Genomic DNA, 26,032 nt, shown 5'->3' on the forward strand with positions numbered 1-26,032 from the left:
CTGGATGGTCTAGGAAATAGACCAGAGAAAGGGTAGTAGGTGTAAACGTTGCTCCCAAAGCCGAGGATATCACGAACCCAGACCTAGCGGGAGCTGAGGAGATGGATAGAAGCGGTGGCTGTAAGAACTGCATTATGGTGTTACCTAGGATTCTGATTAGTGGTGAGGACTGACTCAGGAAAACAGATCAGTACTGCCTCTGACTCTTCCTTCTGACCCAGGCAACAGAAAACCGAACTTTATGGGAGATGAGACTTAGGCTCTGGAGATAACCAATTTGGTTTTGATTATGGGAAGTACTTTATTTGCTTATTACAGAAGGATTTTTATCTTCCTTATAATTCAGTTTATCCATATTTATTACAAAAACAAACACATCAAAGAATAATCTTTAGGGTTCATTAAATGTGTTTAATTGTATAGATAAATTACAATATGGATGGCTATGGCATAAAGCAAGCATCATACATTTCTCTTGATAACAAAAGATGATACATGGCCAAATGAAACACAGCGATAGAAGAAGCTAGAATAGTAAGTTGTATTACTGTACGTCTCCCTAGCAACCAGAAAAAGCAACCCTGTTTAATAGATGAAGAAACTAAACACTGACAGAGCTGGTGAGCTCCTCTCTACAAATGTTAAGGGCACGGACTACGTGCCAGGCACTTGCTTGGTGCTGGAGATACTAAAGTAAACAGAGCATGGTACCCGTACTCAGGGGGTTCTTACCCAGGATAGCAGAGGTCAGCTTCCAATCATCGGGAAATTGTCACACAGCATATTGAGTATTGTGAGCAAGGCATGCCAAGATGTAAGGGGCAATGAATTCAGGCATGGGAGCAGCTCACAGAGGTCACATGTGAGCTGACCTTGGAAGCATGAGCAGGAGTCATATAGACACAGTTGTGGTGAAAGAGAGTTTCAGAAAAGGAAAGGCAAGGACTATTAGCCTAGTGCACTTAATACTTAAAGGATTAGAGTAGCAGAGAATTCTTGGCCTTACTTGGGGGCCTCCCAGGTCAGTGCTGTTTTGGAAGCCTGTTTGCCTACTAGAAAAGACATGAAGGTTCAGCACAGCAGCCAGCACTCTTGCACACAAAGCAGCACACATGACTCTTCATTTCATCTCCCTTCTAAATACTAAGATTGTCCAAGCCTTCCACTTAAAACTTCCTTTCCCTTCAGAGGAATCATTACTTTGTATTAAAAGTTTCTACTTCCTCGCAGAATACCTACATCCAGTGGGCCATGTCACAAAATTCAAGTCTAGAAAGAATCTTAAAGGATCATCTCATAGTAACCAGAGGCAGGAGTGGTGTCACTGGGAACTGTAGCTACCATGGTGCAGACAAGACAAGAAAGCAGTTCTCCCCTTTCTTTGTAAGGGGAGAACTGAACAAAAGCATTCTATATCTTATTATCACCTTCGATTCTTATTGGCAATAATAAAAGTCTCACCCTGCAGAGGCAAATTCCTTGTGCTGATCCCACCCCACCCCCTTCCTGCGCTATGGAACTGACCACACACTTGCTCACAGAAAGAATGGCCCCAAACAGCTTCCTTCCCAGAACAGAGCTGAGCAGCCACAGTCAGATGTACAAGCAAGTCCACATAGGGTTTAATCTTCCTAAAATTAGCTTTATTTCCAGTGAAGAGTTGCTTTCAAACTAGTCTCTAATCCATTTCCATACAAGGTCACTAAGAGCTGAGGTTGTGGGTTCTGTTCCTGCAAGTTCACAAGGAGCAGTCCTCATTCATCTTCTCGGACTGTGCTGTCTGGCATGTGCTCGGTGGGGTGAACACAGAGGGGTCCTTAATGCCTAGCTGCACATCAAAGAACCGCGTGGACATGACCACAGTGTAGTTCCTCATGAAGGTCTCCTGGACCGGATAGCAATCCTTGGCTGTATAAACGCCGATCCAAGTTTCATCTAAAGAGGGAAAAAATGACCTTTTCAGAGAGCACACAGGCAAAATTCCGGAACATTTTTATAAAATGCGCTTTTTAACTTTGTTCAAGGACTCATTATGGAGGTTTTCATATTGGTTTATTACAATCGACATCACTTACCTTACAACTTGCCCAAACTGAAAACTCTTTATCTGTTCAGTGGTTTCTGACCTTCCTCTCCTCCCATACCTTGCAACAGTCATGCTACTGACTGTCTGATAGATTTGGACACTTCACACATACAGTATTTATTGTTTATAATTGGCTTGTTTCCCTTTACACAATAGTTTCAAGTTTTATTCATGTTTCTACATATACCAGAATTCCCTTCCTTTCAAAGGAGGGAAACTACTCTAACATAGTATCATACTTTGTTTATCTGCTTATCTGCTGATGGTATCTGAGTTGTTTCTAACAGTTAGGTTCTAGAAATAGAACCAATATAAGTAAGGATGTACAAATAGCTGTTTGAGTTCCTGTCATCATTTTTTAGCATATATTCAGAGTTGGACGCTCTGGACCATATGGAAATTTTATGTTTAACGTTTTGTTTAAATGCCATATTGTTTCTCACAGACTGAATGTCTATATATTTCAAAATGACCTCAGAACTTTTTAAAAAATGGTTTGTATCAAAGCAGGCCTGTTTGTGTTTAGAATAATGGAGCATGTCTGGACATGACAGTTGTAGGAAGTGATGGTGGGGAAGTGAATGTTGGCAGCCAATTCGGGAGTATTATCACCAAAAATTCCTTTAGGTCATAGACCTAATGGATTTCATGGAAAGTCTATAGCAAAGGGTGATCCCATTAGATTCAAAGTGACAGAGGCATGCAAGTCCCACTAGAAGATGGAGGTGTTTCAACAACCCTCTAAAAAATGGTAACACATAATTGCCAAGCACACAAGGGACTTACATGGGCTTTAAAACCTCATCTAAGCATGAGACTTCCCCCAACAACCACATTCAGTAAGGGACTTAGAAGAGTACATTCCCCAGAGTACACCCTGAGATGCAATGTGGGAATCCTTTGCATCCTTACAGGATCTTGCTGCTCTTCTGTCGGACCACTCCTGGACCATGATCTGCTCCTGAGGCCCTCCGATGGAGTACTGATCTTCAAAGGTAGAATTTTGGGGAATGTCCAGAGGATCCCAGGATTCCGCCAAGGGGATCTTTGCACACTGTTTGGTGGCTTGTTCAATCTGAAACATCACTCCCTCCTTATAGAGTAAAATGTATTCAAATAATCTGAAATGTGGAATCACAGAAAATAGTTAAGGACTTTTAGGTTAAAATTAATCATGTATTTCATCAACATAGATCCCAAAGATCTTTGATATAAAGGATCATGTAAATTATTTTGAAAAGATTGCAAATCACTTGTTCTTTATAAATGTTATTCATACCAAACCACCCAAATGTGGCAAAATTAAAATTTAGATGTTAAACTTGACATTTCAAGGTGAATTTTTATCTGTGAACCACTACAGGCTAGACCCCAGGCTTAAGCAGCTGGCTTATGGTGAGTTGTTTAGTAGGATAAAGGAAAACTTCATTTTTGTTGCTTTTGTTTTTTTTTTTTTTGTTGTTGTTGTTGTTGTTGTTGTTATTGTTGTTGTTTTCAAGACAGGGTTTCTCTGTGTAGCCCTGGCTGTCCTGGAACTCACTCTGTAGACCAGGCTGGCCTTGAACTCAGAAAGCTGCCTGCCTCTGCCTCCCCAGTGCTGGGATTAAAGGTGTGCATCACCACTGCCCGGGCCATTAAAATCAAGGAATTATAGAAATTTTCTGAAAGTCAGAATTCACTGTAGAAAGATAGACAAAATACCTGCATCTACTGCCTAGATAACTTTCATGAATGATTTGCTCTCTTGATGGAAGGCACTCTGTGTGTAGCCTGACGAGCCTAGGGCAGCAAGGACAAAGGCCAAGGAACCTTCAGAGTAAATGACTAACACAGCAAGCTTGCCTGCATGCTTTCTATCTCCTTTAGTGACCTCATACACACCCTGCCTGCAGGGTGAAAGAAGGAATTCTGAGCCCTACACCTATATCTGATGCAGAAATCTCTAGGTATGCTAAGTTGTACCTCTTAAAACTAAGTGATTTGGGGGTCTTTGTAAAGCCGAGACCTTAGAGAATGCTTTTCATAAGTGAAAGGAGACTGCTCACTATGGGCTGGGAGGATAACTGAGCACCTGCCTGACATGGGTTCGATCCCAGCACCATGAGGAAAATGGGTGAATGATAATGATCTTTGCTCGATGTGCCTCAGGTTTCAAAACACATGTTCATGCAGGATGTCTGCTTTCTGCTCCAAGTCTGTATTTGAAATTATTTTCAACAAAATAAATCATTATCAATAATGTTATTTTGTCAAAGGCATCACTATTAGCATTATACTTTATGTTTCTATGAGGTGGTATAAAAATATGATCATGACCTCATTTTGAATATTTATATATATCCCACTTTTCCCAGAAAAAAAAAAGAACCAGCTTATAAGGGGGAAAAAATGAATGAAAAAATGACATGCATTTAAAGGTGGGGGTGAAAATAAAATAAAACATGCATTTATGAAATACTGCTTAAAAGAGAAGGTAATGTGCTACAGAGATGCTTCAGTGGTCAATGTGCTTGTTAGACAAGCATAAGGACCTGGGTTTGGATCCACAGCATCTACATAAAAATGGCCATGTCAAAGGATTCCTGCAATTCCAGTACTGGGTGAGATGGATGGATCCCTGAAGCTCATTGGATAGCCAGCATGGTTTCAGGTTCAGTGACAGCCCTGATCCCAAATCAAAGTGAAGAGTGGCCAAAGAAAGGTACCCAGTGTCCACCACCGGCCTCCATATGTATGAACACACCTGCCCACAAGCACGCACGCACGCAAACAAACACACATACACCACATATTTAATGCACCACAAATATAAACATTTTAAATAGAGCTAATATCCTCTAGAATGCATGTAGTATCCACAAAGAATAAGCCAGTATTCTCTATTATCTCACAATCTTTTAGTCTCCAACACAATAGAGCCTAGCCATTCATTGACTGAATTTAGAAATGTCAGCAACAAATCTGAGACACAGCCTGTGAGTAAATATAAGAACCTCTGCCCATAAGGAAATCCTACTGTATGGTGCTCTTTATGACAAGCTAACCATTCAACACTCTGGTGTGTACCCTCAGAGTTATACAAGGGAATCATTTCTCCCAACTGTTAGCATCATGCCATGTTGTTCCTAGGTCTACGGTGCTCAAACTGTGATAGCTCTCCCCTGAAGGACTCGTAACTATGTATATGGGCATAGCTTCTTGAGCCCACTCCCACCAACCCCCAACCCAACCTAGCATCTTTATCTCCCATACAGACCTTGGCACCCTTGACCTTGGCACCCTTGCTTGGGTTGACTGCCCTACACGAGAATGTGGGACCTAGTGTGCCATATTCAGATTGGCCTAGATGTGTAGAATTGGGACTAAGGGCCTACTGGTCAGCTTCTCTGTGTAAATGAACGGTCATATGGGAACTCAGAAGCTCTGGGGATGATTCCCACCATGTGAAATGAGGAAGACTAAAGAACAAAGCAGAAAGAAAAAAGAACTAGCTGGCTGGGGTTCCAACAGCTGCATTTTTTTTTTTTTTCCTGAGGTGCTCAGAGACTCCGCTAGGGGACGGTTACCTCCCTTTGTTCTTATAAAGCTTTATTTTTGCCTTGTGACTTTGTACAGCCCAGAACCAGTGCTCATTTCTGATAGAGTCAAGGAAACTGGGGCTCCATGTAGAATCCAAACCAAGAGCTCTATTTAATTAGCTTTCGGGAGCAGGTCTGTACCAACACTTTGTGAGGAACAAAGGTGGACTTGGCTCACAGCTCCAGAGGACCTAAGAAGCAGGGCATCAGGATGGGAGCATGGATCATAGCAACTCAAAAGTTTAGAACAATGACCAACTCTAGAGACTAATGACAAGTGGGTTCCCCATAGAACATCCACACTCAACGCACTTAAAGCATACAGCTGCCTTATTACATTTCTTCTCTGGATTTCCTGGACAGCTTCCTTGGATGCCATTAAACCTGTGCCTCTGGTTTCTGCCCCCTCCACCCCTCCCTGCCACACCCAAATGATATTATGTCTGAGGCTTGATGAGCCTGTGGCTCAGGATGCTTGGAAGGAGCCCACCAGTGGCAAGGTGTGTGCTTCCAGCACTATCACATGAAAAAACAGCTAATTCAGTTTCTCACTGTTAACGTTGCTAACTTTGATCACCATGATATGTGGTAATACTGATCTCTCCATACACAACTAGCCATCATTGGTGAGCAATACTTTGTGATGCTAGGAATATCCTGTTATCCAGTGTTGGTTTTGACTTCAATTACCCAGCAGGTGATTTTAAATACTTTAGATGTATTTATCTTGTTCATTGCTCATGTGCAGCTTTCGAGTGTAAGAGGAGGCCAGCAGTTGGTAAGTATGAGCCCATGTTCCTGTAGAGGCCAGAGGAAGACCACTTGCTGAAGTAGCTTCTCTCGTCTACCATCAGAGTTCCAGTGAGAAATAGCTAGTAGCTAGGCTCGGTGGCAAATGGCTTTCTCTGTCGCGATGCCTTGGCAGCCTTGACCTAGAAATTTTAGGTAAAATCACTTCTTGAATTATTTCACTAGAGGTTGGTGTAATAAGACTAACTAATAAATGACATCTCTCTATTTTGCCTATTCTGTGTAGAATTTCTCTACTCTCAAAGCCCCATGTATTAAGTGTCTAAGCCTCATCTCCCGTTGAGTCACTGAGAGTTGCTTCCAGCCAATATCTGCTCATATGATACTATTGATCTTTGAAGGCTTGGTGACTTTGTGAGAGCAGGCTATCCCGACTCACTGTGGGCTCTCGTGATCAGACTTGATGGAACCAGAGTGGAGCGATAGATGTTATTCTGGGATGGCTTTTCAGCCATCACAGCCTCTTATGGTTACAAAATCATAAATTAATGTTGCTATTTCCGGCTGAGATGTAATACCATACGTTTCTCTTCATTGCTCTTATATTTATCTACCTCTTCTATTAAAATAAAAAGGCATGTTTCCAAAATTATTAACAAAGTGATGTACATATTTTATACTATAGTCAAAACTGTTGAATGATTAAAGTGTGAAATAAAGCTAGGATTTCAGCACAGGGTTGGATCCTTAGTTGGAGTTTTTGAGGCTTGGAGACAATACTGTGCTAAAATGTTCACATGGACTAATTAGACTCCCTGTGTGGCTATACTTCCAGATTAATGATCATTAGCTTCTTTTGTTTCTGTTTGTTCTAAATTTAGAAATTTTACACTTTTCTCCCTTGGTTTAACAGTATTATTTAAATGTGAAAAATGTCATGTTTTGAAACTCAAAATGCTCTAGAGAAGCATGTTGAGAGAACTCGCTCTCCTACCTCAGTCTCTTCCCTTCTTCCCCACAGCCTTATAGACAAGACTTTCTATCAGCTTCCATTTTTTCTGGTTTGTTACAATGTTTACATGGACAAAAGCACCACAATGAATGACTTCTTCTGTCCTGTTTGGGAAATGCAACTTTATCTGAAACAGAATTCCCAGGTCAAAAGGTAAGAGTATCGATGGTTGCTTTAAACATTACCAGATTTCTCTCCATTAGCCTGTGCTGTTCTGTACTTTTACCAGCAACACGAGTGCCTGCTTTCTTTACAGTCCTGCCAAAAGAGGATGCTGCCAAAATTGTATCTGTGCCTATCTGATAAGCAGGCTAGAGAATAAGACTCCCAAGGCTATGTTTTAGATCTTTAAAAAGGAGAAGAAAAAAAAAGTCCCTACAAAAGATGACACAGACCTAAAGTATAATGCTTGTGAAGTTCACACAGTGCATCGTCTAGGAGGTCACAGGAACGTTAGGACAAGAGTGGCCAGGCTCGCCACTTTCGGGGTTCCACCCTTAGGGTGAGTGAGTTGGTTTTCATTCATTCAGGGCAGCTGAACACACCATCACCTGTCAAAGCAACATCTTGCTTTTCTTTCCTCTGAAAAACAACTATCTTTTATCAAGTTTGGCGACTTTATCTCCAGGTTTTAAAAATTAATTTGCCTTTCATGTCTTAGTTACAGATGTTCTTAGCTCTAGTTTTAAAATGAGAAGTGTTTTTGCAATTTAAATATCTATTTTATTGCTTCTTAATTTTTTCATTCCTAAATATTATCCATGGTGTGTTTATAAAGGGAAGACTCCATGCTCTCTGTTTCTCTTTTTTTTTCTTACATTGAGAACTTTAGACCAATTTGAAATTTATTTTCATACATGGTCTATATCTAAAAGGTCATTTTATTATGTTACGGTTGCTCCAAGAGCATTGTCAAATAGTCCATCTTTCCTTGGTAATGAGATTGAATCCCCATCAGTCCCTGGATCTACTTAAGGACTCTTCTATCCTGCTGGGTTGCATGTCTGCTCACTAGAGTCAACTGTTTTTTTTAGAAACACTCATAGTACTCATCATCAATTGTTTTCTTCCTTGTTAGAGTTGCACGAGATATCTAGATCTAACATTTCCAAATACATTTAAAAACGAACTGTTTAGATCAAATTAACTAACACTAAGATGACCATTTTATTTTGTTCGAGCTAAATGTATGTATTACTACTGAACGAATAATACCTTTACATGTAAAGACATTCTATCCCTCCAAATATGTATGCCCACTTTTGATTTTTATGGTTCAGTAATAATAATTTTGTTCTAACACGTTTTCACATTTCCTTTAATTACTTTTTATCTTTTGTTGCTAGAATAAATTGAATCTTCTCTTGCCTGTTAAGTTTATAGCAGGTCACTGCTTATATACATGGAGATTACAGGTTTGGATTATTAATTCTATATTCAGCCATTATACTGAATTCGCTTATTGCGTGAATTTCAGTTTTGGTTCTTATTTTCAAAGCAGACTACATTGTTTTCTTGAAAAAGACGTGTCTACACTTTTCTGTGTTAGCTCTCATCTTCTGAGTACTTTCTCTGGCTATAAAACCAACATCATTAAATGGAGTAGAAGGGACAGGGTCCTAAGCTGAGTGGCAGAAAGAATATGAACTCCATATTAAAATACATGAGCTTTATTTATCATGGTAAGAAAGTGGTGTCATTTCCTGAAACTACCTTCTATCAATCATGTTTATTGAACTTGATCAATTGTCTTTCCATCAAACTAAGAATATTCTCACATGCACCTTGTCTTAGGTATATTAAGGTTTCTAAAAAAGAAACTATTCTTGCATCTCCCTGATAAATGGTTTTTTGATTCTGCTGTATTTTTTAATGTACTATTAGACTACATTTGCTAGTGAGGAATTTTTAATCAACAGTTACATAATATTCATAAGGGAGATCACAGTACCTTTGAGTCTTGTTTATCTTGTATATATATTGTGAGCTGGTTTTCAATTCACTGTCATTCAAATGGTCCATATAGAGGGATTGTTCTAGGAAAGCCTCCTTTTATGAGTTATTACCGCTTCCTGAAAATAGGTCTTTCCATCACAACTAGATGTGAAGGCTTACACATGTGTCTTTACCCAAGTATGTAGTAAAAGGGTATTGACCTTCAAAAGAGGTATAATACGCATTTATGCTCCTTCCCCTCACCTTCCTCTCCAAATGGAAGCTGAGTGAATTCTATAACTCATTCTTGGTTGCCCTTTGAGCTAAAAGCATAATTGGCTCTGGCCTTGCAGACTGTAGGGAAAGCTGAAAAAGGAATAATGGAGATTTCTCTTAGAAAACAAGAGAAGGGTGCTGGTCCAATTCTACTGTATATATTTCTGTCTTTGGATATAGTTGGATAAAGACATTGTGCTTATATGTCAGTGTGCCAGCTGGCAACTCTGAGACGACAACATCCTAGAAAGGGAATAGCAACAGACAGAGAAAGAATGGGGTTTTGAAGAAACTTACATGAAACTTAGAAACATGTGTCACAAATACATCCCAAGAGGTCTGAGCATCACTAATGGGGTTCTTAAAACCCTGCATCACAGACACTCTATATTGACCCTCATGGAAGTTGTATGAGAGTCTTTCCTTGCAGAATGAGCAAAGCTCAAGCATTTGGCTAATCTTGGACTCTAAAATACTGAAGTCAAACCTGGTGGTGAGTTAACCTAACTAGCTACTGCCTGAGCAGCTAAAATGAAAAGATTTTTTGGCTTGAATTGGGGTATTCAGGAGAAAGGTGAAAAGCCTCTTATACTTGTATTTTGAAAAAACACATTAAAATATATGTATTTTAGGTTATAACTTAGTAGTGAATATCAGGGTCAGGATTAGACTCAAAGTCTGCTCATCTATCATACTTATTCCCGTTCCCTCCACAAAGGAAGCAGTGGTTCCTCACCCACTCATAGTTATATGATCATCTCAGACACACTAAATTACAGACAAGGGAGTGCACTGATATAATTTGATCACAGAAGGACTTTGGCTTCTATGGAAGCTATTGGTCAAATCTTGGGTTTATTTAGCATGCAATATAATAGATTAGTAATCTTAACTCTCAGGAGGAAAGTCTGAGCTTCAGCCACTTGCTCTCTGGCACACATGAGGTGTGAGTTACACCCTACAGTAATGATGAGACACAAAAAAGAAAAACACTTGGAAAATTCACTGTGGACTTTCTGCCAATCACATATAACTAAAAGAAAATTAGATTACTTAAGAATGCAGTCTGAGGTAAAGTTAAATGAAAGTATAATTTATGTGTGTAATATAAGAAGCCATAGGTGGCCGACCTTCAGTCCTTGGACACTAGTTCAAAAGGAAAAGAAATGCTCAAGAAATTGAAGTGCTTTCTCTTCCAAAAATACAGCTTGATGGATCCTGGCGACATGTAGGAATATTCTTTCATCTGATGATAGACACTGCATTTTTTCCTCGAGGCAATAGTTCAAGCTAATTACAGACACTCAGAGGAATGGCCTCATTAGTACTGAGGAGGCCACGCTGCCATGAAGCATTGCATTTTCTACAGCCATGGCACAGGGACAGGATGGGGTAGGGGCAGCGAGGCTGGGCTTGCAGTGAGCCCTGAGGTTTTAAGTAAGCAAGCATCCTTTCCCAGCAGGCTGAAATAGAAATTCACATACACACATTGACAGAACATTTAATAAAACACTTGAAATAAAGGAAGTCAAGATAAAAGTGCAGTGGCGTTAGCATAAGCCAGTCCAAAGAAGAGAAAGTAGTGGATGGTGGTGATGATGGTGATGAAGAGGAGGAGATTTACAAGATAGTATTCTGGCAAGACAAATTTAAAAATGAAGAGATGGATGGAAATGTTAAAGACAAAGTAAGCAAGTTAAAAAGGTGCACGTAAGAGAGCCAAAACACATAGAGAAACTATCCAAAGAGCAGGAGGAAAACAAGATTAAACCTCTAGAAATAGAAGATAAGGAAACATAGGGATAGGCAAAGATAGAACAGTTTCCGAGCATATGAAAGTCTTTGGGTTCAATCCAGAACTGCAAACTTTTAACTTAAACAAGAAACAAGATTTAAAATTTTTAGTGCTAGACATGACCTGGAGACATCAAATTCAAAAATAATAGAAAGAAATTCAAAATGAGGGTAGAGAAAAGCATATTCAAACTAAATTTAGGCCTGGAAAGGTTGTCAAGATGATACAGTGCTTGCTATGCAAGAATAATGATCTGGGTTCAATTCCCAGCACCTGCTTCAAAAAGCTGAGCCCAATGGAGTGTTTATAATCCCAATGCAGGGAAGTAGAGACAGGAGGACCCCTAACACATGACCAAGTTCCTTAGATACCCGAGAGCGTATACACCTTACAGAAATCCCTCTGGGCTTAGCCAAGGGAAGTTGTTGATCTTTCAGGAACTGGATCCAGGATGGCAAATGAGGAAACACGGCAAACAACACATTTTAAATTCTTTTCAGTGTGGTAAGTGGGACTTACATAATTACCTGCCTTGCTTGTTCAATAGGAACTGCACTAATGATAGAAAAACCAGACTGCAAACTTCCTTTTCCAACTCCTTTAGGAGAGTTAAGATCTCATAATGCTGAATTCTCCTGGTTTACACATCCCACTCCTGGAGCTGTCAGGAGCTCCACTCTCCACAATTCCAGGGTGTGTGACAGAGTAGACAGAGAGAGGACATGGGTCTGAAATGAAGAGCTCCCAAGTTGTGCAGAGGCTAGTACCCAACAGGGCATCTCTGTGAATGTTAAGGTTGGGCTAGGTGTGAATGTTAAGGTTCCATCGGAACTCTTTGCTCCCAAGGATGTGAGCCTGTGAGATCATTCCTGGTCCACTGTGTTCTTTCTTCTGAAGTGAAGCTTCCATCCGCCCATACACTCCCACCAGGCTTCTCCACCCGAGTTTTGCAAGGGACTCTGATAGCTCTATGAAGCCCAATTTCTCCCTCAGAAGACAAGTTTTCTTTTCTTAATCTTTCATCAGCATCCAGCTGAGGAACTCCAAGCAGTAAGACTTGAGATTCCAGGAGTTCCAAGAGGTGTCTCATCAAGAGACAAAGTGAATGGTTCAGAAGCCGTGAAGCCCATGCAGGTGGCCTGGTTCATGCATCACCGCCATCTCTACAAGTATTTGCTAGCTTGGGTATATTATTAAAAGGATTATGCATTGTTATGCATCCAAACGCACTTCAAAAAAGTGAAGGTGATGTCATGTTAGGCTGTTATATGAATCACTGAGTTGGCCATGTTTTATCCACAAACTAGAAAACTTTCTTTATAAGATCTATCAGTGATTATTCACTGAAATGATCAATGTCCTTGTTAAACCAGCAGCTTTCCAGAGTCAATGGTGAGTTATAACCCTACTCACCACAGGCAGAACCAAACCACAACAGTGTGACATCACCCCAGATGTGCCATTCTGACCATGTATTTCTTGTTTATAGTGCCACAAATTACTACACATACTTAGTCTCTTTATGGATATGATGTGGAAAGTTGGATGCTCATAGTCTGCAGGTTGGAACATCTATATGAGATAACCTCCCTGAAAATCAATTTGATTAACTGTTGAAAACTTTTATAATGTGCAAGTCAATGTTCATTATTTTCATATCTAGAAACTTTTCAAAATAAAGTTAAAAATATTTATTATATATTTGCACAAAAATATAAGGCTACATATTTTACTGTCAATTACACTAGTTAAAAACAGAGGTAAGGAAATGTGGTTGTCCCAGGATAAGGGATTGCCTATGTAAGTTATGCTATGTCTTTAGCTAGTGTTTGCTTTCCATTTAGTAGCATGAAGATCATGAACAACAACTTTTTAAATTTAAAAATCACATTGTATATTTCCATCTTACTTTTCTGTAATAGGTCTGAAGATTAAACACATGTAATACAGGCTTTCTAAGCTGAGTTAAACCTTAGCTCTACATTTCCACTTTAAAAATGTAAATACAGGAATGGAAAAAGAAAACTGGAAAGCACGTGTACCAATTCTGTACATTCTGGTTGAAGGATGATGAATGGATGTTTGCTTTCCACACTGTCTCGATTTTTCTGTCATGAACATGTATAATGCTGATAATACCAAAGTCATAAACAACACGTACCATGCATGTATTTATTATTGCATCTGTATCTGATACATTTATTGAAATGCCTTAGTTCAAGGGACCCAAGAGTATATTGGTACCACACATGTCTCCTCTCACTTCACAGAAGAAAGCCATCATGAAGGCTAGGCGAATTAGCTGATGAGACAATGACAGGCCATGACAGAAGCCTAAGGAAGAGAGCATGGGACATGTTGGGGAGGTCCCTCTGGGGAAGGCCTTGTGGGGAGGGAGGCTTGTGTTGTGTGATTACAGAGGTCCCATGTGAGGGTATGGTTGGTTGAAATCTGAAATGAGAAGGAGCCAGGAGCTCAGAGGCAACAAAATCAGACTCATCAGTTTTGGTAAGCTTGCACATGTACTACACCTGAAGAACAGCCCGTGATGACGCAGTGTCCACTACAGGATGCATCCTGTGTGCACCGTGAAAATCTCAAATACTCAGGTGGCACAGTAGTAACTTAGTACCATTAGAAATTTTGAACAATCTTTATCATTGTGTCTTTGTGCATCTGTTTAGATATCCTTCTATCATTAGTACATAGTGTAACTATTACTCACTTCTTAATTGACTGGTTCAAACAACCAGAGTCAGGTTCTACTCTAAGATGCTGGAGAGATAGCAAAACCATGCAGAAATCCCTGACCTCCTGACCTTAGGTGAAGCAAGACTGATGATAAAACAACAAAAATAATAAACAATATGCTAGGCAATAACAAATATACCTTGACTATGTAAGGCACTGAGGTAGGTATATGAGGATGCTGAAGGGAGAGAAACCATTAAAGAATACAGTAGTTCTGGATGGAAAAGGCTTTCTAGGTAAGCAGGAATAGCCAAGAGAAGTTCCAAGCAGATTAACCTGCTAAGACCATCGGCTGACAACAAAGGCAAAAAGATAAGATATGGAGGAGCCAGGAGTAAGCCCCACAGGGACATCTATGAAGAAGGGCATTGAATCCAAAGCAGGTAGAGCTGCCCGACACAGACATTTATCTGAACACAATCACTTAGGTTACCACGCTTGCAAACAGCAGGCCAAAGCAAAACTACGGGTATAACAGGAGGATTTCAAAACTCCAGGTATGAAACAGTGACAGTTGAGACTAGGATGACAGAGAGGTATAACCAGAATCTGTGTAGCTTTTGAAATCAGAATCGGTTGGATTTATATCCTGCCTCTTTGGAAGTAGGCGAGGGAGAAGAGAAGGATGACCATGTGGGTTTATGCTGACCAAACAGACCTACTGTACTTAAGATAAAGAAAGAGGGAAGTTTAGTTTATTTATGTGTTTGGTTCTTTGGTTTGGGTTTGGTTCTGGTTAGTTTAATTACATGCAAAGGAAACATTTATTTTGAATATGCTACATTCATAATGACCACAGATTTCAAAGGAAGAAATCAACCAGGCAGATGGGTCCAGGGGAGATCTCTAGACAGGAACCAAACACATGGGTTACCCATGAAGAGGTAACATTTAAAGCCATGACTTACATGATCTCATCTAGACAGAGGGTTCAGACAAGAAGTTAAGGGATGGAATGCCCAGCCCTGACCTTTCCTTCATTAGCAGTGCAGAAAGTAAAAAGAGCCCAGCAGACTAAAAAGAGGAAATGAGGCAGAGGAGGGGTAGTGGCTGAGTTGGTAAACTTTTCACATGAGGACTTGGTTTTGGAGTCCCGACACCCACATAAAACTTGGCCACAGTGGCACACACCTGTAATCCCAGTTCCTGGGAAGGCTGAGCTAGGAGACTCACTAGCAGCCAGTGGGGGAATCCATAAGCTCCAGGGACAGAATGTGAAGGAATCCAACATTGACCACTGGCTTTCACATGCATATACACTCACACATGCTAACATGTACACACAAACACAGACACACACACACACACACACACACACAGATAAAGAGAGAGATACAACACATACACACAGATACATACATACATACATACATACATACATACATACATACATACATACATAGAATTATTTTTCAAATAACGAGAAACATTTGGAAGGTGATGTGTTAAAAAGCCAAGTAGAAGAGGCACACCTCGGTGGGGGAGTACTGAGAAGGGACTCGGGGCTGCTGAGGAGCTGAGAGGTATTTGAAGCTTCTGCTCCTGCCCAGGACATTCTCCATGGACCTGTGTGACAGCTTGATTGGAGAGGTTTGAGAGAGCCTAGTAGGACAGAGATAAGTAAAAGGATGAAATGAGGTTTCCACTGCTAATCTTCAAGAGGCTCTTTTTCCTTAAAGATGAGTAAATAAAAATTTATGAAGGAAGGAATGAGAAATTTTTACTGGAATTGGGAAATATAAGACTATCTCATTTTTTTTCCAGGAAAAATAAACCACTAATTGGTGGCATATTTTCAGATCTTTGGGCATGTGGCCCTGACCACCTTCTCTAAGGACAGACTTAGGAAGAAACAGCTCAATGTTATTGAAAAGAAGATGTTGCCAGAAGAGTATGGTGGCCACTTCTGATGACTTCCATTCATAAAGGTTTTTTGTTGTTGTTTAGTTTTGCTTTTTTATTCTCCTTGGTTCTGTTTAGCTATTTTATGCCTTTAGTAAAAGGAGTAAATTTCTAAACTCCAAGTTCTTTAGACCCTCTTGAAGCAAACTTTGGTTCTTCTAAGAATGTCTCATTTTTTTGTGAAAATGTCAGCATTGCAAATCAATATGGTTTATTTTGGAATGGTCACGATGTCAACAGTAGTACATTTTCCTTAGTTAATAAAACAAAACAGCATTTCTAGCTATCAGCTATGAAGAAAGGGAACACATGACAAGGAGAAATCATGCCCAAGCCTTAAAGTCTTGAAATGAAATTCCAATCCGTGTAGAACCAGGTGAAGGCTGGTCTACATGCGTGAGACTTACAGATACTCTCTGCAGGCCTGCAATGATGCCAGGTTGATAAATTCAAGAGAAAGTAAATATCTAGGACAAATGTAAATTTCCTCTTTCTCTGCTTGAACAATATAGACTAACATCATTAAAGAGACCCAAACATTTCTATAGGCTGGTCTTAGGCACTGTGGGGAGGGAACACTCTAGCCCCATGACTGGTCTTCAGGGAATCTGAGGATGAGGTCTTGTTCATTCACTGCGAGAGAAGGGAGTTACAAAATTGATGAGGTCAAGAAGAGAATCCACCATATTGGGTTGAACTGGAATGGAAAGGGCCACAGAATTTCTTCCAGGGATAAGGACTGGAATTCTAGACACAAAGATTTAAGTATGTGCATATTCGTGCATGTGTGTGGGCGTGTGTGTGTGTGTGTGTGTGTGTGTGTGTGTGTGTGTGTGTGTTACAACCCCTGACTCCTTCTTAGCAGTGCCTGAGAGCAATGAGCAAAACTAGACTACAGACTTGGACTTCCAAGTGTTTTTTCTCCAGTATCAGTAACCAGGACTTCTTGAGGAACAGTTTAATGAAAGGGAAAATAAGATGACTGTGGAATATCTTACTCTGCCTCAAAAAAAAAAAAAAAAAAATCAAAGATGACTGGAAGAGGCTCCTCTGGAAAACTGAGAAGTCAAACAAACAAGAAATACAATGAGAACCCTGAATCTGTACTGAAACAAAGTAAGTTTAGAGTTTGATGAAGAATTGGAGTGAACAAGATGGAAAAGTACCTTCCCACACAATTACTTATTAACTATGAAGAAAAAAGTGTCACTTCACAATGACACAATATAACAGCCAACATTCTGTGGCTAGAGTGGTCATACAGATACAGTACACACTTAGCTTTGACACACCCCTTACTGAGTAAGTTGAACGTGAATAGCAGCAGACACCAGAGGAACATGGAGCAAAACACCCAGGCAGTAATCTTTAAAAATAGCAGCTGCAAGAGAGACCTTGGGAATTGTTCTAGACAAAAAGAGGTCAGAGACACAGTACCCCAATGTCATGCTTATACTTAAACTGGATTCTTCTGCTGTAAAGAGCACCCAAAAGTTAACCAACAAAACCTGGAAATAGCTGGGTTTCAGGTAGTAAAATGAGCCAATGTTGACTTTCTGATTCATGGCTGTAATGAAAGTACAGAGAATGAATGCCTTTGCTTGCAGAAAACATACACCGCAGTATCTGAAGACCATGTGCATATCTGGTGGCCAGTGAACTCCCCAGTAGTTTAGAAACTAAAAAAATAAAAAATAAAAAAATAAAAAAAACAAAAAAAAAACAAACAACCTTCTTTGTACTGTAAATGTAAGTAGGAGATAGTTTCAAAATAAAGTAAGATAATGTGTCTGGGAAAGAATCATTATCTTCTCTCTCAAACACACAAGAATTGATCTTTTTTATATCATTATTAGATAGTTTCTTTATTTACATTTCAAATGTTATCCCCTTTCCTGGTTTCTCCTCCAAAAATCCCCTATCCTTCTCCCCTCCCCCTGCTCCCCAACTCACCCACTCCCATTCCTGGTCCTGGAATTCCCCTATACTGGGGCATAGAACCTTCATAGGACCTAGGGCCTCTTCTCCCATTGATGACTGACTAGGCCATCCTCTGCTACATATGCAGCTAAAGCCTTGAGTTCCACCATGTGTCAAACACACAAGAATTGATCTTAAAGGAGCTTTCCTATAAGTAATTCTGTTCAATTCATATGATAATGGAGTGTCAGAGAAGAGAGGGTTTTGGCTCAGGGCCAAAACACTGAATGGTCACTTTTTCTTTCTGCTCATGAGGACAAGCTTAAATGAAAAGGAAGGGGGAGAGAAAGAAGCTTAAATTTACACAAAGGACAGGGTGGAAAAAATTTTAGAGTCTGTGCCCCACCATTGTAGAAGCCATCAGCTCGATGTAACAGAAGCACTGATATGCTTTCACGATATTGGCAGTCGTATATCTCCTAAATAAAAGTACTTAGAAATGAGGCATCATTGAAAAGAAATAATTCAGACCCTATGACTGTCTCACAGCATTCCATCAGTTTCCAACCAAATGCAGTTAGTTTCATATAGTAGCAGAGAAAATAAATGGGTTTTTTTTGTTCTCTGGACACAACTAATCCAGACATGAAACAATCACAACGTGAATGAGAATCCATTTGCTACTCAATCTGTGACATACTTTTCATCACTTATAAATAAAACATAAAATCAACCCCTGAGCAGCCTAATAAAATGTTATCGCTATGTGTCACTCATCCAGTGACTCTATGCCTCCACGTGTGTACCTTCATTATCCGAAGACACCACTGTTAAGCAGTGGCGTGTTACTGGTGCCCTGTAGATACAGTCACATCTACTTTGCTCCCCTCACCTAAAATCAGCATATTGACGAAATTATAAAAATAATCGGCCTGCTTTTCCTTCAGCCTTCCCAATATAATCCCCATGAGATTAATCCAGAAATCAGAAGAGACAGTTGGAACCAGAAAACAAAATATTATCAATTACTAATTTTTCCTATTCATGGTTCAGGCTTGTCTTATCTGAAGCTCATAAACTATTTTAATCTTTTCCATCATCTCAGGGAAGAGAGATTCTGGAAAATCCTTGTCATTCCCCGGTAACTATCACTGGGATTTTCCGTAACTATCTGGATGGGGAAGAAGGCTCTTAAGAAGTTGATCCAATTCTACACTTATGTCTCAGCTTACTAGTAAATACAAAGAGACAACCATCCATATTTTTTTCAAATAACATCTGGTTGCTTGGCCATACTCCTGTTATTTGAAACCATTTTGAGTCTGTACTAACAAATCTACATTTAAAGATTGTAAAATGTATTCACATACTAAATGCTCCTTTCTGCACCTGATTTAGGACAAGGGTCAGGACTGTGAGAGAGAAGCCAGCCAAAACCATAGGAAGAAGAACTCAACTGCCTTCTACAAGCCATTCCATACTGTGAAGCCATCACATGATGGTATAAAGATCGAGAAATGGAGATGCAGTGAGGATGTGAAATCTAAGCCAACAAGATTGAGAGGCTGTGCCTTACAAGTACAGTGTGCATGTCTGAAACCCACACTGATTAGTTATTAAGTTATGAGGAAAGAGACTTCCTGACACAAGCTTGAGTAATGCCAACTTATGTACTGTCCAGAGTGGGAGGAGTTCAGACCAGAAGAAGGGGTAGTAAAGAGTAGCAAGGAGGCATCACAATTGGAAGAACACAGCATCACTCTACCTTCAATTCCCCCTGCATCTTAGTTGGGCTTTCTACTGATGTGATGAAACACCATGATCAAAAGCAACTTGGGGAGGAATGGATGTATTTCAGCTTACAGCTTATAGTCCATCATGCAGGGAATTCAGGACAGGAACTCAGAAACAAGAGTGGAGCAGACGCCATGGATTGAGTGTTGCTTACTGGTTTGCTCCCACTTGGCTTGTTCAGTCCATTTTCTTGTCCCAGCCAGAACCACCAGCCCAGCAGTGGCACCGCTCCCAGTTGGCTGGGTCCTCCTTTATCACTCATGAAATCAAGAGAATGTCCCAAAGTACAATTTGGTGAGGGGCATTTGGTCAACTGAGGTTCCCTCTTCTCAAATGTCTTTAGCTTGTATCAAGGTGAAAAAAATCCAGTCAGCACAATTGACCCTTATCAACCTGACACTCAAACACATCACTATTCAACTACAATCTTTTCTCATTTGTCCCCAAGGTGTCATGCTAATATTCGTATCATAAAATATTCCAATTTTTAAAATTTCCCACAGATTTCAAATTTTTATACAACTTAGAAGTTCAGGCTCTTTAAAATATTTAAAACTCTTTTAAAGTCCCAAGCCTCTCTAACACTTCTTATCTCTCTAAAATTCCAAAGTGTCTGTAAAATTCCAAGCTCCCCTAACTGTGGTCTCCTAGGTTGAAAAGCTACATACTTCTTATTTCAGAAAAGAGAAGCCAGAGTACAGTTACAACCGGAATAATACAAAACCAATGCCCAACACTGTAAACAGTTCAGTGTGGGGCATCTGGGACTCATTCATGATTTTCATGGTCACCAGGGCTCCTCCAAGGACTCCATACCTCCACCTCTGCCTCATAGGTTCACCAATGGCCTCTCCTGGCCTTTCACAATGACAAGACTGTTCTCCAAGACTCCTTCGTGCCTTCACATCCAGGACAATCTGAGAAACTCAAGTTAGGTGACTAGCATGTGCTATAACCTTGGCCACCTCTGGATCACTGCTTCTGTGAGCTGATCCCAGGGAAACATCTCTGAAGAAATTCTGCCTCAATAATGCTGGTCTCTTCTTAATCACAGCTGATTCTTGAGCCTCAGCTGACCAAAATTGATTGTACCAGCTAAGCAAAGCAATGTTCCACTTTAGTTGTTATAGAATCATAGAGTCTTTAAAGGACTCTCAAACTTTCCTCTAAGATCTTCTCAAGCCAGGTCTCCATTGTCTACACTGCTTTCCACATTATGTTCTTAAAGCTTCCAATGGTTTTTCCAGCCCAAAGTTCAAATGTTACCACCGTCCTCCCCAAAACATATGGTCAGGACTATCTCAGCCAATACCCAACTCCTGGTATAAATGTCTATCTTAGTTAAGGTTTCTATTGCTGAACAGCATGACCAAGGCAATTTGGGGAGGAAAGGGTTGTTTTATTCTTACATTTTCTTTTAAAACAGTCCATCATCAGAGTCAGAGTAAGAACTCAAGGAAGGGACCTGGAAGCAGTAACAGAAGCAGTAAACGTGAATGAGCACTGTTAATTGGCTTGTTCCCTGTGGTTTTCTCAACCTGACTTATCATACAACTCAAGATCACCTGCCCAGGATTGGTGCTACCCTCAGGCAGCTGGCCCCTCCCACATTAACCCTCTACCAGTCAAAGGTACCACAGGTCAATCCGGTGGGGAAATTTTTTCAATTGAGGTTCCCTCTTCCGAAATGACATTAGCTTGTTTCAAATTAACAAAACCCTAGCCCACACAACCTGACAATTGTTAAACATTATCCTGGGAAGAAACATCTATCTGTGATGGAAAAAACTCAATGTTGTGCATAAAACTGAGCCTGGAGGAGACAATCATCTGGCCTCTGTACGTGTATTTGCTCCAACTCTTTGCTCATAATCTCCTGATCATAATTTGGCTCCTCACACCGTTTTGAATCAAGGAGAGAATGATCTAGTCTATCTCTGTGGATTTGAGACTACTGGTCTCCATGCCAGCTATAAAACTTGCTGAAATATAGTTTAGCATTTGAGTCTGTGTACCAAGTCAGTTCCCAGAGGGAGGATACTTGTGTGTGCTGCTCAGTCAAGTGTCTGAGTTCAAAGGGGCTGTCAGTGAGACTCCTGCATATGGGAAATGAAATCTACCAAGATGATGATGGTGGGTAGTGAGAGAACCACCTGCAACCACTTACTACACACCTCCTCACTACTCTATGATGAAACAATGTAGCATGTGCTTTGTATATTAAATGCACAGAATCCTCACTATATTCCAATAAATGAGTTGCTATGCATATTTCCATTTTGTAAAAGAGGAAACTGAGTCTCAAAAAGCCACGATAATCTACAAAAGCTCACTTTCAGAATCAGATCCTGAGTACATAGTCAAATGTCTTAAACAGTTAATGATGCTTTTTGGATGAGAATGAACCTGGTCTTCTCCAGGTCACACTGCTTGGTTAGTATTAGCAGTGAACTCTGATGTTCGAGCCAATGTTCCCCAGGTCTACTGACCAACAGATAACCAGTGAACAGGCTTCCTAAGTACACATTAAGAGTCGTGTTCCACCCTCACTCTGAGTGAAGAGTGAATCCCTGTTCTATGCAGCCAGTACAGCTAGCTCCAGGTACCACTAGTGGCAACTTGCTTGGCGTCTCTTTGTCCCTCCATACCCTGCTGCCTCTGATCACTTATATATCACCAACTCTTTAACACTTCCCTAATGTAACCACCTGTCCAGCTTCCTCTACATCTGAAGCGGCTACAGAACTCTCAAGTGTTTGCTCCCACACTCACTGTGTTGCTCTAGTTTTTCTAAAGCTGATGAGGACGAAATCTCAGTTGTGCATCCAGTGATCTTTATGCCACCTAATAATGGTATTCCAACAGCTCGGGCACCTTCAGCATGACCTCTCAGCACACTCTGCGCTTTTGTCCCTCATAGAGACTGGGCAGGTGGCCTCAGCATATTGGTTCTGCTTGTAAACTCCCAGATGACAACCTACTAAACCTGCGATGCATACATATTTATGCCCCTAACCAAGTCTTTTCTGTATATCACCCCTGGTAGATTGATTCACTTGGGTGTCTGAGGACCACTAATTTGGGATATCACCTTCTCCAGGAAGCTCTGGGCATGTGTTCATCATAGGTGTATACATCATAGGGATAACTAAATTATGAGATTACACCTTCAGACTATTACCCCCTGAAAAATCAGGGCCCACTCCACTGATAACTGACACGGTATCCGCCATGAACATAGCCTACTGAATGAGGATGGATGAATATGAACATAGTATATTATAGATGTCAGGATCCATTCAGCTTTCTTAACTTTCAGTTGTGCAATAGAAGAAAAGTTTATTAATTTCCCTAGGTCTTGGTGTCTCTATGTGAATAGAAATCATACAACCTAGTCCATGACGTTATGAACCCTAAACAAAATTATATAAAACATGCCAAATGATGGATATTACTATATCCCTTAACCCCAATGAAAAACATTCATGTTCTTGAAAGTCTTTGCACACTCTGAATCTTCCATAAAGACACTACCGTGTCTCGCCTTCCAGGCTACTCTAAAGCTGTCCCTCTATATTCAAGGAGGATTGGATCCAGTGCCTCTACAGATAACAAAATCCATGGGTGCTAGTGTCCTTGATCTAAGCGTGACAAAAAAAAAATCGCATGCAGCTTACAAACACCCTTCCATATATGGGTTGTTCACAATAACAAGTATAATATAAATGTTATACAAATTAGTTCTGTATTGTTTAACAAACAATGACAAGAAAAATAGTATGTCTGTGCTTCGTACATGCAATATGATTTCACATATTTTCTGTCCATGGGTTTTTTTGAATCCTCAAGAGCAGAAAAAAAAAAAAAATCCAAGAATACGGTTGGCTTCCTGCATTTGGTAATGGGTGGTCTTGCACTCTGATTAGGTGGTTCAGAAAGTTGTCTTTCCCCTACTTTAATCAAGAAGCCCAACACTTCAAATGTTTTTAGGCAAAACAGTATTCTCAAGCTAATGGTTCTCATTCACCACCAGTCTTCCTGTTCACTGGAGCCTTACATCAGGGCCATCATATCTCCTCGTGGTGCAAATGCCATGAAGAGATGTTGGTGTGACTGTGTGACACACGCTGGACGTTAGTGGAGGGCTAGGCCAGGAAGACAGGTGGTGATCTTAAATTAGAAACTAGGTCTTAAAGGGACCAGAAACAAGGTGACATTCTAAAAAAGTATGTCCTCTATCAACACAAAATGGAAAGCTAAACTGACTACCGTTTGTTTGCTTGTGTGTGTGTGTGTGTGTGTGTGTGTGTAAATGTGCATGCATTTGTGTTGAGCATGTGTGTGACAGATAGCATGCCCTCCCACTTTGCAATTGCTGTGGTCATTAAAAATAGGTTGTTTGTTTGTTTGTTTGTTTTAAAAACTAATAAACCGAGAAGAGAGGAGGGAGGATACGTAAAATTGGAATTTTAAGGTGGCAATGTGTGTGCCCCAACGTCTATTCTAAGGTGGCAGTACATGTACCTAACAGATGTTGTAAGGAGACAGTACATGTGTTCTAATGGGAGTTTTAACTAGTTTTTCAAAAGAGAAAATCCTCAAGACGGAAACAAACATGGACAGATTATAATAGGGTAATGAGCTGGGAGGAGCTTTTAAAAATCATTTCCCCACACCTTTTACAGTGTTGTACTTAGAGCCACATGTCAGAAGAGAGAAAGCGAACGGACTCAAAGTTGTTCTCTGGCCTCCACACAGGCAACACACACCACACCACACACACACACATACACACACACACACACACACACACACACACACACACACACAGTGTAATTTAAAATGTTTTCATTGTAAACAAAAATTTTAGAGAATATTGTGTTTGTATCTTCTAGAAAAAAAACACGCCCTAGACTGCAGGGGACTTCAGGTGCCAGAAGCCTGACTCAGCAGTTAAGACATGAGGCTAACTTGGACTTAGAATGCCTGGTGTTTCCATCTTGCCCTTGGTGAGTCCTTTCTTTGCCTGCCTCTGCCTCACTGGGCAGACCAAGCGGCTCCCAAGGGTCCCTATAAAGTTATTGGGGATCGGGAGGAGCCGGGAGCTGCTGGGGGTTTAGCTGGGGTAGCAAGCCCCCGAACTGGCGTTCCCCTGGCCTCTGTCTTGCCCTTCCAAGCCGCCTACCTCTTGCAGGGGATCAGCGCCTTCCTCTCGTCCAGCACCCGCACGCGCTGGTTGAGACCATCGTAGGACACCAGGGCGCGGTTGTTGTGCCCGCTGCTCTGCTGGTACAGAACCTGGCGTCCCTCCCACTGCTGGGGCGCCTGGCATGGCTGTGGGGTTCCCAGGGAGCCCGCCATCCCCGGGCCGCACAGCACCCAGACCCAGAGGCTGCCCAGCAGCCAGGTCCCCCGAGGCCCCTGAACCAGGCGGCGGGGAGCGCGCGCAGGCATCGTGATCTGCCGCCCCAGGGTCAGCCGAGCCCGGGAGAGAGCCGAGGCCCTGCGTGGACTAGTCGCGTGCGCCTTCTCTGCGCGCTGGCGAAAGGTGTGCTCCGGGACCCCGCTCAGGAGCCCTGGCCTCTCTCGATTTTCCGATATAGAGGCTCCTGGCTTGGGGGCCCCTGACACCGGCCTGGGGAAGCCGCGTGAATCGCTCCGAGCTCTTTCTGCTCTGGCGGAGGCTTACTAAAGCTTGTTTTTCCTGCTCTCTGCTGCCAACAGGAAATGCAGCGGCAGTGATGCCACTAGCATCCTGAAGGGCATCGCATTTAAAGGGTTTGGGATGGAAGGGGTCATTCGCTGAAAAGGAACTCCTTTCTCCAAGACCTGCAACCCCTCAAGGAGGACAGGAGCAAAGCAGGGTGTGGCATGTTCTCTGGCTGCTGTAATTTGTTCCTTGGGAAAATCGCGACTTTTTTTTTTTTTTTCCAAATTAAAAGTGTTACAATGGTCCCTTCCTGAAGAAATGACACTAAATTGTTGTCGTGTTCGCTGTGCAGTTTCCAATCTCAGGCCTAAGTCGCAATTCAGTGAGATTCCTCTCTCTATCCCTACATGTCAAAGCGTCAAGTCCAGAGGTTTGTGTTTTTAGAGGTTTACTTTAGTGTGCGTGTGTTTAAGTAATGGTAGGATTAATAATATAGAAACATAATGAGATGAAGCAATTTTTAAAGACCCCTGATTTACAATGTTATTTACATGTCCACTTCTAATATGAAGAAGAGTGAGCC

The 26,032-nt window shown here is 41.0% G+C and overlaps 1 protein-coding gene across 1 annotated transcript; it reads right to left on the reverse strand.

The window, feature by feature from the left end:
• Positions 1-269: 269 nt before the first annotated feature.
• Positions 270-25,521, reverse strand: Epdr1 (ependymin related 1). The gene is made up of 3 exons (XM_021215593.1): positions 24,985-25,521; positions 2,999-3,207; positions 270-1,935 (listed from the first exon to the last, which is right to left on the reverse strand). Exons 1-3 carry the CDS (start codon positions 25,251-25,253, stop codon positions 1,739-1,741), a joined length of 675 nt encoding a protein of 224 aa, XP_021071252.1. The 5' UTR covers positions 25,254-25,521; the 3' UTR covers positions 270-1,738.
• Between the last annotated feature and the right edge of the window lie 511 nt (positions 25,522-26,032).

The sequence above is a fragment of the Mus pahari genome, chromosome 16 (genome assembly GCF_900095145.1).
Source record: "Mus pahari chromosome 16, PAHARI_EIJ_v1.1, whole genome shotgun sequence".
In the NCBI taxonomy this organism is placed as follows: domain Eukaryota; kingdom Metazoa; phylum Chordata; class Mammalia; order Rodentia; family Muridae; genus Mus; species Mus pahari.